Source organism: Gorilla gorilla, chromosome X, assembly GCF_029281585.2.
Source record: "Gorilla gorilla gorilla isolate KB3781 chromosome X, NHGRI_mGorGor1-v2.1_pri, whole genome shotgun sequence".
Classification (NCBI taxonomy): domain Eukaryota; kingdom Metazoa; phylum Chordata; class Mammalia; order Primates; family Hominidae; genus Gorilla; species Gorilla gorilla.
The window spans coordinates 132,331,258-132,347,350 of record NC_073247.2 but is presented as its reverse complement, the minus strand read 5'-3'; the positions used below and the strand labels follow the sequence as shown (position 1 = coordinate 132,347,350).

Below are 16,093 nucleotides of genomic sequence, written 5' to 3'. Positions count from 1 at the left end.
GAGTAGCTGGGATTACAAGCGTGAGCCACCACGCCCAACTAATTTTTATTTTATTTTATTTATTTTATTTTATTTTATTTTATTTTTTTTGAGATGGAGTCTCGCTCTGTCGCCCAGGCTGGAGTGCAGTGGCGCTATCTCGGCTCACTGCAGGCTCTGCCCCGGGGTTCACGCCATTCTCCTGCCTCAGCCTCCCGAGTAGCTGGGACTACAGGCGCCCGCCACCTCGCCTGGCTAATTTTTTGTATTTTTAGTAGAGACGGGGTTTCACCGTGTTAGCCAGGATGGTCTCGATCTCCTGACCTCGTGATCCGCCCACCTCGGAGTCTCGCTCTTTCGCCCAGGCCAGACTGCAGTGGCGCTATCTCGGCTCACTGCAAGCTCCGCCTCCCGGGTTCACGGCATTCTCCTGCCTCAGCCTCCCGAGTAGCTGGGACTACAGGCACACGCCACTGTGCCCGGCTAATTTTTTGTATTTTTAGTAGAGACAGGGTTTCACCGTGTTAGCCAGGATGGTCTTGATCTCCTGACCTCAGGTGATCCACCTGCCTCGGCCTCCCACAGTGTTGGGATTACAGGCGTGAGCCACTGCGCCTGGCCAAAAAGAATTTTAAAAGACAGATCGGTGGCTCACACCTGTAATCCCAGCACTGTGGAAGGCCGAGGCAGGTGGAACACCTGAGATCAGGAGTTCGAGACCAGCCTGGCCAACACGGCGAAACCCCGTCTCTACTAAAAAAATAATAATAATAATAACCAGATGTGGTGGCGCACACCTGTAATCCTAGCCACTCGGGAGGCTGAGGCAGGAGAATCACTTGAACCCGGGAGGCAGAGGCTGCAGTGAACTGAGATCCCGCCATTGCACTCCAGCCTGGGCAAAAAGAACGAAACTCGGTCTCAAAAAAAAAAAAAGAGAGAGAGACATCAAATATTTCGTGGAAAGAGAGCTCTGCACTCTTAATTAGAAGACCTGGCGGCCGCGCGCAGTGGCTCAAGCCTGTAATCCCAGCACTTTAGGAGGCCGAGGCGGGTGGATCACCTGAGGTCAGGAATTCAAGACAAGCCTGGCCAACCCCGTCTCTACTAATAATACAAAAATTAGCCGGGCGTGGTGGCGGGCGCCTGTAATCCCAGCTACTAGGGAGGCTGAGGTAGAAGAATCGCTTGAACCCGGGAGGCAGAGGTTGCAGTGAGCCGAGATCGTGCCATTGCACTCCAGCCTGGGCAACAAGAGCGAAACTCCGTCTCAAAAAAAAAAAAAAAAAAAAAAAAAGACCTGGATTCCAGTCCCACCTCTGCCATTAACTTGCTGTGCGGACTTTTGAAATTTCCTTATCCTTTTTAGGCCTGGTTCCTCAGCTGTAGTTCTAATATTCATTAATTCCACTAATATTTACTGTCCACTGCGTGCTGGCACTGTGGTTAAGTACTAGAAATACTGGGGTGAATCATAACAGCCAGTACTTTTTAGTAAATGTTTACTCTAGGCTTGAAATTTTGCTAAGGGAGTCATATGCACTATCTCATCTAATTTTCTATGAAATAGGCACTACTGTGACATTTTCTGTACTTTACAAATGAGGGAACTGAGGCACAGCGAGGTGAAGTAACTTTCCTGGGATATCAAAAGGTGTGGTAAAGACAGGATTGGATTCCAGGCAGTGGGGCTTCAGATCTCATTCCAGTAATAATAGGAAACCGTTGGTGTCATAATTACGTGACTATTTCAGTGGCTTGCGTTTTGGTCTCAGCCCAGGAGTACTGGGGGGGTGGGCAATATGAGGATTCAAGGACGCAGGGGTACATCAGAGAAACCATCAAGAGGTCTCATAAAAAGCGACACCGGGAGCAAGAATCTCGCACTCTCGCAATTTCCATGCCAGGAAGGTGAAACGAGAGGTGTCAGCGAGTCGTACGCACGACCTCCTCTCTGGGCGCCCGTTGGGTAAAGGAGAGCGTGCGGCTCACGCAGACCTATAGCAAGTCTCTGAACTCGGCAGGGGGCGGGGAGAAAAGGCACGCAGTGTGCGCGCAGCTGGGGCGCCGGCCCTTCCGACGCCTGCGCGGGCGGGCAAACGGACGGCTCCGCCCAGCCGCCGGCTCCTTTGCCCCGCCCCACTACCCCCGCCTTCGCGGCGCTCGTTTCCTGGCCCTCCCCACCTTTAGCGAGACCAACGAGAGGACACCGCCTGCAGCTAGAAGAGCCTGGCCAGGAGCGTAACGGAGTGGTGCGCCAACGTGAAAGGAAACCCGTGCGCGGCTGCGCTTTCCTGTCCCCAAGCCGTTCTAGACGCGGGTGAGTGGCGGGGCCTCGACCCCCACCCCAAGCGCACCCTGACTCCCCTCCCTCTCTTGGGGGAGGCCTGGGCCCCAGCCCTCTCCCAGCATGCTCCACGCGGGATGCTTGGGCAGGTGCAGCGGGAGGATTGTCAGCACAGGAGACCGAGAGTCTTCTTCCTGGGGGCGCTCTCTTGGTCCCTCAGAGGGATATCGAGGTTACCATGTCCTCCCTCTCACTTCTCTTCCCTATTTCGCCTTCGTTTTCCGTACTTCACCCCAACTACCTTCACCCAAAAAGGTTCATCTAAAAACCATTGGGGTAGTTTCTGTTTCATTTGTGCTCGTGTGCAGTTTTAAGTTTCCTTCTGCACAAAGTATCCTATCATATGCATCCCTAGTGTTATATTTTTTGCCTCTCTGATGGGGAAAAAATCTCCTTAGAATAATTTTTGCAAATTATTTTATTTAAAATGTGTAAACTTACTGAGTTTTGATCACTATTTTTGCAGCCAGGAGTAGGATCACCATCAGGAAGAATTCTGACACATATGCCATAATTGAGCAAAGAAACGTGTGAATTATGTATTGGCCAGAAATAATGAAAACTGCGTGACATGAAATACAAAAATCCTATATAAATTAATCTTAGAGTGCACCCGACAATTCTTTTTCTTTTTTCTTTCTTTCTTTCTTTTTTTTTTTTTTTTTTTGAAACAGAGTCTCGCTCTTGTTGCCCAGGCCGGAGTGCTGTGGTGCGATCTTGGCTCACTGCCTGCAACCTCCGCCTCCCGGGTTCAAGCAATTCTCCTGCCTCAGCCTCCTGAGTAGCTGGGATTACAGTCATATGCCACCATGCCCGGCTAATTTTTGTATTTTTAGTCGAGACAGGGTCTCACCATGTTGGCCAGGCTGGTCTTGAACTCCCTACCTCAGGTGATCCTCCCGCCTCGGCCTCCCAAAGTGCTGGGATTACAGGCGTGAGCCACCGCACACAGCCGACAATTCTAATATTATGCCGAGCTTGTTTTCTGTCACTTCTCTTCTTGGAACTGTGTTTATTGACCAAGTTCTGTGAGTGACACAGGAAAGTCTTCCTGCCTCTTGCCCCACCCACCGCTCAGAAATTACATCTGCCAAGCTATTCCACACCTTGTCTTTCTGGTAGAAGTCAAAATTCCATTTCCTCTAGCAGAAAACCACAGGAGTGGTTTCCTTGTAGCAATATGGTGCTGTTGGGTGCAAAATATCAGTTATGGTCAACAGATCCCACTTTTTTTCCATTTGTATGAAAACAAGGATATTCAGTAACCCATTTATTAAACTCTAATGTGGTAGAAGCACTATGGCAATTATTCTTCTGTAATGGAAAAAAACCATTAAACTGATATTGAGAAATGTGGTTTCTAGTCCACTTATACCACTGTCTAACTGTGTGACTGAGTCAGTTATTTAACCTCTGTGGACTTCCATTTCCTCTCTGTAAAATGAGAGAAGTGACTGACATTGGGTAGTTTTCTAAGGCTCCTTTCAACCATAAGAGAAAACTGGGAAGTCTAAGTAGCTCAATAGATTGCTTTTTTCTGAAGATGGAGGGAAGATTGGAAAATTCAGCCTTTACTAGAATAAATGGTTAACATACAATTTTTTTCAACAAGTTTATTTAATGTCAGCTTTTAATTTCTTTTATTTATTTATTTTTTCTGAGACAGAGTCTCACTCTGATGCCCTGGCTGGAGTGCCGTGGTGAGATCACAGCTCACTGCAGCCTCCGCTTCCCGAGTTCAAGAGACTCTTGTGCCTCAGCCTCCCGAGTAGCTGGGATTACAGGCACCCACCACCACGTCTGGCTAATTTTTTGGATTTTGGGTAGAGACAAGGTTTCACCATGTTGCCCAGGCTGGTCTCGAACTCCTGAACTCAAGGGATCCACCCACCTCAGCCTCCCAAAGTGCTGAGATAACAGCCATGAGCCACTGCACCTGGCTCTTAATTTCTAATTGAAATAAAAGTGTAAATGTTTCCATTTTTACTTCCCCAAAGAAGAAGAAAATTCCTTTTGAGGAAATGAAAATGTTTATTAATGGGCCCCAGATATATCTATCAATATTCCTTTTTGATCCAAAAAATGTAACTTTTTATTATGGGCTTCTATTACATCAATAGTTGGGATACTGTATTGGAAACCATTTAGTTTTAGGAACAAAAGGGTAAATATTAACATATATGGTGTTATTCTCAAGAAACTTGGTTTAGATTTACTCAAAACACTTAAGGACAGCAGCCATCAGTTAAAGAAAGCACTATGTTGAGAACAGAAATGTCAGCACAATACCATTGGTGATTTGCCATTTATAGGTGGTTTTATCTGTTCAACCCAAGGTTTTGGTGTAAAAGTTCACTATATTTTTAGAGGTATTTAAATAATGCAAGCTTGTGATGTGAAATTCTTTAAAGAGAATGGTGGATGGATAACCTCTGTAACACTGGTTTCAAGGGTTTATTAAATCCTCATAGATGAAGTGCAAAACAAACTTCCCCATAGAGGAGTTGTTGCAAAGTTCCAGTTTATACCAAACAGTAATCAGATTCCATTGGAAGCTAAAGATTTTGAGAGCCTTTTGTACTATATGCAACTAACTTGATTTCAAGCTTGGGAACCTTTTAAAAAAAACATTAAAAGCAAAATGTAAGTATATAAGGAATACCAAATCAAATTTATAGACTAATCTTTTTCTATTAAGTATTTTAAGAGTCTTTTTCTTCTTTATAGGAAAAATGCTTTCTGAAAGCAGCTCCTTTTTGAAGGGTGTGATGCTTGGAAGCATTTTCTGTGCTTTGATCACTATGCTAGGACACATTAGGATTGGTCATGGAAATAGAATGCACCACCATGAGCATCATCACCTACAAGCTCCTAACAAAGAAGATATCTTGAAAATTTCAGAGGATGAGCGCATGGAGCTCAGTAAGAGCTTTCGAGTATACTGTATTATCCTTGTAAAACCCAAAGATGTGAGTCTTTGGGCTGCAGTAAAGGAGACTTGGACCAAACACTGTGACAAAGCAGAGTTCTTCAGTTCTGAAAATGTTAAAGTGTTTGAGTCAATTAATATGGACACAAATGACATGTGGTTAATGATGAGAAAAGCTTACAAATACGCCTTTGATAAGTATAGAGACCAATACAACTGGTTCTTCCTTGCACGCCCCACTACGTTTGCTATCATTGAAAACCTAAAGTATTTTTTGTTAAAAAAGGATCCATCACAGCCTTTCTATCTAGGCCACACTATAAAATCTGGAGACCTTGAATATGTGGGTATAGAAGGAGGAATTGTCTTAAGTGTAGAATCAATGAAAAGACTTAACAGCCTTCTCAATATCCCAGAAAAGTGTCCTGAACAGGGAGGGATGATTTGGAAGATATCTGAAGATAAACAGCTAGCAGTTTGCCTGAAATATGCTGGAGTATTTGCAGAAAATGCAGAAGATGCTGATGGAAAAGATGTATTTAATACCAAATCTGTTGGGCTTTCTATTAAAGAGGCAATGACTTATCACCCCAACCAGGTAGTAGAAGGCTGTTGTTCAGATATGGCTGTTACTTTTAATGGACTGACTCCAAATCAGATGCATGTGATGATGTATGGGGTATACCGCCTTAGGGCATTTGGGCATATTTTCAATGATGCATTGGTTTTCTTACCTCCAAATGGTTCTGACAATGACTGAGAAGTGGTAGAAAAGCGTGAATATGATCTTTGTATAGGACATGTGTTGTCATTATTTGTAGTAGTAACTACATATCCAATACAGCTGTATGTTTCTTTTTCTTTTCTAATTTGGTGGCACTGGTATAACCACACATTAAAGTCAGTAGTACATTTTTAAATGAGGGTGGTTTTTTTCTTTAAAACACATGAACATTATAAATGTGTTGGAAAGAAGTGTTTTAAGAATAATAATTTTGCAAATAAACTATTAATATATGTGATAAATTCTAAATTATGAACATTAGAAATCTGTGGGGCACATATTTTTGCTGATTGGTTAAAAAATTTTAACAGGTCTTTAGCGTTCTAAGATATGCAAATGATATCTCTAGTTGTGAATTTGTGATTAAAGTAAAACTTTTAGCTGTGTGTTCCCTTTACTTCTAATACTGATTTATGTTCTAAGCCTCCCCAAGTTCCAAAGGATTTGCCTTCTCAAAATGTACAACTAAGCAACTAAAGAAAATTAAAGTGAAAGTTGAAAAATATCCCTGAGAAAAAAAACTGAAAATTACTTACAAAATTGAGTAATTTTCCTGGAAGCGAATTTAGTGTCATTCCTCAGAGCATACGCAATTTCAGTGTAACTGTCTGTACTTCAGCCTGCAGATACTGACATTGGATTGGTGCCTATGAAGAATGTCATGTCATTTAATTGTGTTGTTTCTCAGTTAATCAAGCTCCCAGCTGCAATTTGGATAAAAATGTAGTCCTGCTGGGTCAATGAGTTCTGTGGAAATTTGAAGAACTTGTTTTGGCCATCTGGCAGTTTCACTTACCTGAGTTGAATCTGTTCTGTATTTTGTTTTGTTTTGTTTTTTTGACACAGAGTTTTGCTCTGTCGCCCAGACTGGAGTGCGGTGGCACAATCTCGGCTCACTGCAACCTCTGCCTCCTGGTTTCAAGCAGTTCTCCTGCCTCAGCCTTCCAAGTAGCTGGGATTACAGGTGCCCACCACCACACCTGGCTAATTTTTTGTATTTTTAGTAGAGATGGGGTTTTGCCATGTTGGCCAGGCTGGTCTCGAACTCCTGACCTCAGGTGATCCACCCGCCTCGGCCTCCCAAAGTTCTGAGATTACAGGCATGAGTCCCTGCGCCCAGCCTATTCTGGATTTTGTTTCCTTGTACAAGTTCAGGGAATTTTCCCATGTTCACAGCTGTACCATATCTGTTTTCAGTGTGGAGGTCCTAACCTATCTAACTTTGCATTACCATACCTTTTCCCAAATTTCAATGGCTACTCAGAAACTTAATCCAGTGGTAAATGCAATAGCTCCTGTACTGATAAATGTGTGAAATACTTAGAGCTGACTTGTTCTACAATCTGGCCAGCACATGCTGTGAGTCCGCATAGAGTGTTAGAGCATGACATTTTAGAGATCAATATTTCTTGTAACTGGCCTCATGATGGTAATGGTCTCCCACAGCTTTAGCAAACCAGAAAGAAAATTTCCTTAAGATGGCCTTGGGCTTGAAGTTATTGATCCTCAGGGTAGTATGTAAAACTTTGCTTTATTTCTGATTATTCTCATTGAGGGTTTTGGTTAAGATGAAGCGTTATTAGTTTTGAAGAATAACAAAACCCCTTTATGAAGCCCCCTAATATGTGGTCTCAGATGCAATTACTACAATCAAATCATGTTCAGTGTGAGTACAGTAATAAACAGTATCTCTCAGAGTGTGACACAGCTTATGTGTCACCTTGCCCCCAACACCAGTATATTTAAAATTTTTCTATTGCATTTATCATCTTCACTTACATTAGTATATCAGAGTATCATCATAAACATGTCAGAATGCATTGCATTGTGTGTTTTGCTAATGAGTACTAAGGTAACATGGCCTTTTAAGCCAAATTGATGCTCTTGATTGTATCTTTATACATATTTTTTTTTTTTTTTGAGATGGAGTTTCGCTCTTGTTGCCCAGGTTGGAGTGCAATGGCGTGATCTCGGCTCATCCCAACCTCCGCCTCCCAGGTTCAAGCGATTCTCCTGCCTCAGCCTCCCGAGTAGCTGGGATTGCAGGTATGTGCCACCACGCCCAGCTAATTTTGTATTTTTAGTAGAGACAGGGTTTCTCCACGTTGATCAGGCTGTTCTCAAGCTCCTGACCTCAGGTGATCCGCCCGCCTCGGCCTCCCAAAGTACTGGGATTACAGGCGTGAGTCACTGCGCCCGGCCGATACATGAGTATTTTTTTAACGAAATGTTAGGTGTCTCAAATAATATGCTGTCTCTCTGAACTTACTTGCAGCCAGTCTTGCAGATAAAATCTGAATCAATAACAGAAAATAGTACTACTGAGGTTGTGGTTACAGATTTGATCACCATATATGTCTGTTAGCTTTACATAGAAAAATAATATATTCAGTAACCGAAAACAATAACCCTAACCCCACTCATGATGAGAGAGTTGGAAAAAATGGAGGTCTGATGGAAATTGATCGGGATTGTGAATATACTCTACATACGGCTAGTGGCTGTCATATTGGACAGCACAGTTCTAAGCAATTTTAAGTGTAAGATCCCACTCCTGGCTGAGATGTGAATAAGAGAAAACTTGAAGTTTCCTCTAAAAGTTGTATTTGTTTGTCTGGTTGTCTCAAATGCAATGGAAACCACAGCATGACTTTTAGCAGGCCCCAGACCATTGCCTTGTGTGAGTTCAATCACTGAATCTTCCTTTTCAAGAGTAAAACATTGGATCTGGAGCAAAATATAGATTTAGACCCCTTGGCTATTTTCTGGGGGCGGTGGGCTGGCAGGGGAGTAAGCTAAAAGGTTGCTTGTGTATCAAATCTGATTCATAATGCCCAGATTTTTCTATAATGCATTTAAACAAACTCAGTTATTGGGTGTTCTTAAAGCAGGGCATACCTGTAATAGAAAAGTTGCTGAAAATAGAGTCTAATGATGATGTACCGCTAATTTCCCTTTCATTTAAGAATATTGTGTTCTGGCTGGGCACAGTGGCTCATGCCTGTAATCCCAGCACTTTGGGAGGCTGAGGCTGGCGGATCACCTGAGGTCAGGAATTCAAGACCAGCCTGGCCAACATGGTGAAACCCTGTGTCTACTAAAAATAGAAAAACTAGCTGGGCATGGTGGCGGACACCTGTAATCCCAGCTACTCGGGAGGCTGAGGCAGAAGAATTGCTTGAACCTGGGAGGTGGAGGTTGCAGTGAGCCAAAATCGTGCCATTGCACTGCAGCCTGGGGGACAAGAGCGAGACTCCATCTCAAAAAAAAAACAATATTGTGTTCCTTTTGGTATGGGCTGACTTTGATGCACTCAGTACTTGCCTGAGTGGTTATGTGAGAAGCATATGTTTATAGAAGTTAGCTTTCTTTTGGCATACAAAGACATTCAGCAATGTTTATCAACTCCCCCCCAAAAAAATATTGCCCCCAATTTTAAAAATAACTATACTTGACAGTTTTTACAAGTTTGAAAAAAATGACAAAAAATAACTATAGTCAATAATTCTAATATCACCAAAAATAGAATACTATAAAGCATTTAAAGGGTAATGGGAAAATGACTTGTTTGGAAAGTATAAAATGATGACATAGTGTATCTCTAGGGTCTCTACCATAATAAAAAAAAATCCAGCTTTACTAGTGTGGCATCCATACACTATAATTTTCTTTGTGTATATTGGGTATCTATGAGGTCAACAGTAGGCAGTAGGCCTGGTACTTTGTGGAAAGCAGAAAGAGCCCAAACTCATAATTCATCATAGTCAAATAATCATTTCACATAAGCTTTGCAGGAGCAATAAGACAAACTGTAATTTAATAATGTAGTACTAGAATATAGTGGTCAGCCCTTTTGTCTTAAAATTCCTGGATTTGATCAATGCTTTTTTTTTTTTTTTTTTTTTTTTCCCAGGCTGGAGTGCAGTGGCACGGTCTTGGCTCACCGCAACCTCTGCCTCCCGAGTTCAAGCGTTTCTCCTGCCTCAGCCTCCCAAATAGCTGGGATTACAGGCATACGCCACCACACTCGGCTAATTTTTGTATTTTTAGTAGAGACGGGATTTCACCATGTTGGCCAGGCTGGTCTCAAACTCCTGACCTCAAGTAATCCACCCGTCTTGGCCTCCCAAAGTGCTGGGAATACAGGCATGAGCCACTGCGCCCTGCCTGATAAATGCTATTTCTTCTAACCCACATAGTTCCCATTTCTTTAGGTTTCTACTGATTACATGCAAGAATAGCCACATTGGTTATGCCATTGCTTTGGAAATTTGGCAAAAACCCTAGCAGAAAGAGCAGGACTTAAAAATAAGACTCAGGTTTTAGAGAGATAAATAGGATAACTGCCTTTAATGAGTGACAGACTTCCATTAGAAAAAAAAAATGCTTTGATCTAGTGAGTGAATGATACAGACATCCACCTAGTTATCCAAAGTGTTGAATTAATGGAAGTATTCTAATAGTCAAAATACCACCCCTGTACCATCTGAGGGGAAGAGGGAAAAACTTCCTGGCTTGATGGAAGACTGAATGCTGGCACTGAGAATCTTTTTCATACTTACCACTTTAAAGCACTTGCCTCTAGCACGAAGCTTCAGGGAATACTGCCTTTTCTCCAACCGATCGCCGTCCAATAGATAAAACATGAGCCATATATAATTTCACATATTCTTTCTTTCTTTTGAGATGGAGTCTCACTCTGTCGCCCAGGCTGGAGTGCAGTGGCGCAATCTCGGCTCACTGCAAGCTCCGCCTCCCGGGTTCACGCCATTGTCCTGCCTCAGCCTCCCGAGTAGCTGGGACTACAGGCACCCGCCACCGCGCCCGGCTCATTTTTTGTATTTTTAGTAGAGACGGGGTTTCACCGTGTTAGGCAGGATGGTCTCGATCCCCTGACCTCGTGATCCGCCCACCTCGGCCTCCCAAAGTGCTGGGATTACAGGCGTGAGCCACCGCGCCCAGCCTTTAATTTCACATTTTCTAATAGTCACATTTAAAAAGTAAAGACACAGGTGAAATTACTTTTAGTAATATATTTTATTTAACCCAAACATATCCAAAATATTATCATTTCAACATATAATCAACAGGAAAGAATAGATAATTTACATTATTTATTAAGTCTTTGAAATCCAGGGTGTATTTTACAGTTACAGCACATCTTAATTCAAACTAGTCACATTTCAAGTTCTCAGTGGCCACATATGGATGGGCCGAGGCTACCATATTAGATAGCATAGGTCTAAGCAAGTCCAGAAGTATGAGACCCCCCCAATGGCTAAACATGAATGGGAGAAAACTTAAAGTTTCTTCTAAAAGTTGTATTTATTTTTCTGATTTTCTTGAATGCAATGGAAACTGCAACCTGACTTTTAGCAAGCCCCAGGCCATCTCCTTGCATGACTTTAATCACTGGATTTTTCTTCCCAAAAATTAAATCATTGGATCCAGAGCAAAATGTAGATTAGGCCCCTCAATGTTTTTTCCCTTAAATTATAACTGAACCCAAACTCTTCCTGTCATTAATTTTAATATCTTTTTTTTTTTAGACGGAGTCTTGCTCTGTCGTCCAGGCTGGAGTGCAGTGGCACAATCTCGGCTCACTGCAACCTCCGCCTCCCAGGTTCAAGCAAATCTCCTGCCTCAGCCTCCTGTGTAGCTGGGATTACAGGCACGCGCCACCACGCCCGGCTAATTTTTTTTTTTGTATTTTTAGTAGAGACAGGATTTCACCATGTTGGCCAGGGTGGTCTCAATCTTCTGACCTCACGATCCACCCACCTTGGCCTCCCAAAGTGCTGGGATTACAGGCGCACGCCACCATGCCCGGCTAATTTTTGTTTTTTGTTTGGTTGGTTTTTGAGACGGAGTTTCGCTCTGTTGTCCAGGCTGGAATGCAGTGGTGTGATCTCAGCTCACTGCAAGCTCCGCCTCCTGGGTTCATGCCACTCTCCTGCCTCAGCCTCCCGAGTAGCTGGGACTACAGGCGTCCACCACTGCGTCCGGCTAATTTTTTGTATTTTTAGTATAGACGGGGTTTCACGTTAGCCAGGATGATCTCGATCTCCTGACCTCGTGATCCGCCCACCTTGGCCTCCCAAAGTACTGGGATTACAGGCGTGAACCACCGTGCCCGGCCTTCCCCAGATATCTTCAAAGCAACTGCTAGTCCTGCTTTTGCACATTACACTCTACATTCTCATTGCCCCACTTAACTAACCCTCCCTCATGTCCTTTTCTAAAGATGTAGAAGACTTTGAAATAGCATAACATTTAAATGGTCACAAATCACCTGGCTTGAAAGTGACTAATAATAGGAAAATCAGACCTCAGGACTGAGTTCAATTTCAAGATTCTCCCACTCCACTTTGCTGTCTAAGAGGGAAACAGAAAAACATTACTCCAGCCACACAAATATGATACTGTGCAAGTATCCCACTCTTACTCATTCAAATCCTACCCATATTTTCCCATTGTGGAACAGAGTGTTGCCAACTTATACCTCTCTCCAATAACCCATAAAGATGGTGATTTGAATTTGGGCCAAGATTTAACATTTTATGAAATACAAGGGGAGAGTTTTCTGCAAAACACAGGATTTGCAGACAAGGAGACTTAGGTTCAAATTCCAGTTCTGCCATTTATTACCTCAGAGAGGTCATACAACTTTCCTGAAGTTGTATGACCTCTCTGAGCCTTAGTTTCCTCGTTTGTAAAATGAGAATTAAAATCTACCTCATGGAATCATTGCTAGGATTAAGCAAGATATATAAGTAGAGCTTGTGCACATGGTAGGTACTTGGAGAATGTTATTTCTCCTTCCCTCTTACTCATCTGGACAAGTTTAACTAGAATTCTAAACAGTTAAATATGTATCAATCCTTTGTATTAAATATCTTGATGGTAAAATGTTAAAATATTGACGTGAATAACAGCTGGTATTGAATATTCAAATTAGGGGAACTCTTTCATTGTTTTAAGATAACATCTGTACATTTAATCTGTGCCATGCAATAAAACAGCTTTTCCTGAAACAGCTTTTTAAAAACTATTTTTAAGAAATTCATGTTACTTTTAAGAACATTAGCTTAGAACATCTTCCCCTTTCACAACAAATTAGACATTAGAGCCAAAATTGCCCAAATTGGTATAGTTTCTATCTCCCTACACTTTAATCAAGATGTTTGTCTTTATATCAGCAAAAACCGCTGCTTAAGTGAGATTCCTGCATCCCAATAAATGTATCTGGGCATTTGGTACTTGAGAGAGGATTGGGTTTGACAACACCCAGAAGCTAATGAGGATGTGCCTTCTCTCAGACCTTTGCATTCAGGAGCAAGAAAGCAGAAATACTTTGTGGACTCCTTTTCAGACACTTTACAAAATACAAAATTTTAACCTTGTGAAACACAAAATAAATGCAGGATAAATGTCCAAACATTTTAGCCCCTACTGTTTTTGAAACTGAATAAAGCCATGCTAGTGAAAAATATTTTCCAGTCAGTGCTTTTTGGAAGCTATTTAGTAGATACTAATTTGATGGGTTAGAGATTGCTATTATCCCATTAAATGAAGCTGTTTCTACTTTATATTCAAATATATTTCAAGTTGAACTTGCTTAAATCTAAAATGCTTACACAAGCAAACTGTGGAAAGAATTTAGTCACGTAAAAGAAAACTTTTTCTTAATCCTGGATAAGTCAACTCTAAGAAAGCTGTCCAGAGCCTACAGAGCAAAAAGGACTTTCCTTCCAGCCTCCTCACCATGTCCAATCTAGTCCAGATGTGAAGAGTCAATTTTGGTTTTCAACAAAATTTGCATGCAGCAGCATTAGAACTAATGAAAACAGTATCCAGACTAAGACGTGCATACAAAATCTTTCACATCATGAGAAACTAAAAATTTGTTAAAACATCAGTCGGCAGGAACAGACATCTCAAGCTCCACTGATAAGGGAAGCAAAACTGGAACTACATGCTGCTTTTAAAAGTGTCTCAAATTTAAGCTCACTCAAGGACTATTAATAGACAGTGTCAAACTGACATGCAGTTTCATCATTAAATCATCTTATTGGTTTGCAAGTTTCCAAGCCTCAGGGCTTCATTATGCATCAGCATAGGACAACCCCAGAATTTGGGGACAAAGACAACATCCCTTTTTGAAAGAGGTGGTAAGAATAAAAACAGGTTGGCCAACCTTGGAAGCCACCGCAGTACGGCTTCCCGTGAACCAAAAAGGCAACTGAATTTTATTTGTTTTCAAGGCATACGTTTGGAAAAACAGCACTTTTTCCAAGCATGTGCTTAGTTAGAACAAATGATTTATTGCTTAAAACCCAGTCTTTTACTCACACGCTTGTGAAAATAAGAAGAAATTACCTATTTCACCATAGATTATTAAATGGACGTTAACAGTTATTGACAATCGAGTCTTGTGATAAGAAATTTAAATTATAAAGAAAAAGTAAATCTTCCCGTCTTTAAATTCTAGGTGGTAGAGTTCTGAGAACACTTACAATGAACTTTAAGGGAGTAACTGATTATGCCTTTGAAGTCTCCTATATTCACACATTGGCTGAAAGTAAAGCATTTTAAAATTGGAGAATGAAATGAAGAGCAATAACATTTGTTATATGAAAACTGTGGTTTTACTTTTAAAATGGGATTTTAAAAATGTATTAGTTGGGTCGGGTGTGGTGGTTCACACCTGTAATCCCAGCACTTTGGGAGGCCAAGGTGGGTGCATCACCTGAGGTCAGGAGTTTGAGACCAGCCTGGCCAACATGGTGAAACCCTGTCTCTACTAAAAATACAAAAATTAGCTAGGTGTGGTGGCACACGCATGGGATCCCAGCTACTCGGGAGGCTGAGGCAGGAGAATCGCTTGAACCCGGAAGACAGAGGTTGCAGTGAGCCGAGATCGTGCCATTGCACTCCAGCCTGGGCAATGAAGCAAGACTCCATCTCAAAAACAACAATAACAACAACAACAAATGTATGAGTTGGATGAGTTTAATTTTTTGCTTTCTGTTTCTGCCTAAAGATAAACCAATTTAGCATATATTGATATTAAGATGTTTGCCATATTTTGAATGTTAGCCTGTTGATTTACAGTCTTCCAAATAAGACTGATGCCTGAAGCTCATTTTTTGGTTAACTGCTTCTGTTAGTTGCACACCTTTTCCTACCTTCCTCTAATCTTAAGTCTATTTAGTCATTTGAAATATCAGTTTTCACCTGTTAGTATTACTAGCTAAGTTGGCTATATTTCACAAAAACATTTCTAAAACAATCCATTTAATTAGAATTGGACATTAATAGTGAGGCATGTCATTCTCTGTAACAACTAAGATTTTAAGTAGAAATTATTTCACTAATTCATCTTTTATTTCTCAAAGTATTCAAGGCTAAAATTTGGAGTTCTTTAATTTTCATTCTAAGAGGCAAGTATTAATTGTACTAATGAGTTCAGATGTTTTTATTTATTTTTCCTCCCAATGACCTATTCTTAATGAACATGGTATTATTAAGAGAAATTCCAGTGAATCATCTCCTGTATTTTCTTACATGCATAAATTATATTCCCTAAGGCCAGACTCTTAAACAGACAGATGAACCTAATAGTCTCAACAATGATTTAAAAACTGGCCCTCAATTTTCTTCATTCATTCCTGATCTCGTGGAGTTGTGGTCCTTTACTTGGTTTTAACACAGTATTCAACAAATTGTTGTTATAGTTGATAACATCTACTTATTCTTTTACCTGCCTTAAAAAGTGTAATAAAAGCATTCATACAAAGTATAAAATACATACAAGTATAAAAATGTATAATACATTTAATTTACATGCATCAGTCTCTACAATGACAAGTATGATTTCTTTAGAAACTGATGCATACATTTTCACTGTTTTTCTTTCATTATATATCAGTTTTAATGCATACTCCTTAGAAATTAGAATCATTTTGAGTTTCTTGAAGAGACTTGATAATTATAGTCTCAAAATTAAGGAACCTAGATAAACAAAGTTAAAATATTTATGACATTTTGCTTG

At 41.2% G+C, this 16,093-nt stretch overlaps 1 protein-coding gene across 1 annotated transcript; it reads left to right on the top strand.

Moving 5' to 3' along the window:
- Positions 1 to 1,817: 1,817 nt before the first annotated feature.
- C1GALT1C1 (C1GALT1 specific chaperone 1) lies at positions 1,818 to 6,419 on the top strand. Its single transcript, XM_004064813.4, has 2 exons — positions 1,818 to 2,299; positions 5,054 to 6,419. Exon 2 carries the CDS (start codon positions 5,059 to 5,061, stop codon positions 6,013 to 6,015), a length of 957 nt encoding a protein of 318 aa, XP_004064861.1. The 5' UTR covers positions 1,818 to 2,299; positions 5,054 to 5,058; the 3' UTR covers positions 6,016 to 6,419.
- The last annotated feature ends 9,674 nt before the right edge of the window (positions 6,420 to 16,093 follow it).

Bases quoted from the DNA above. Each gene is read 5' to 3' on its own strand.
- C1GALT1C1 (XM_004064813.4), top strand. From the start codon at position 5,059: ATGCTTTCTGAAAGCAGCTCCTTTTTGAAGGGTGTGATGCTTGGAAGC.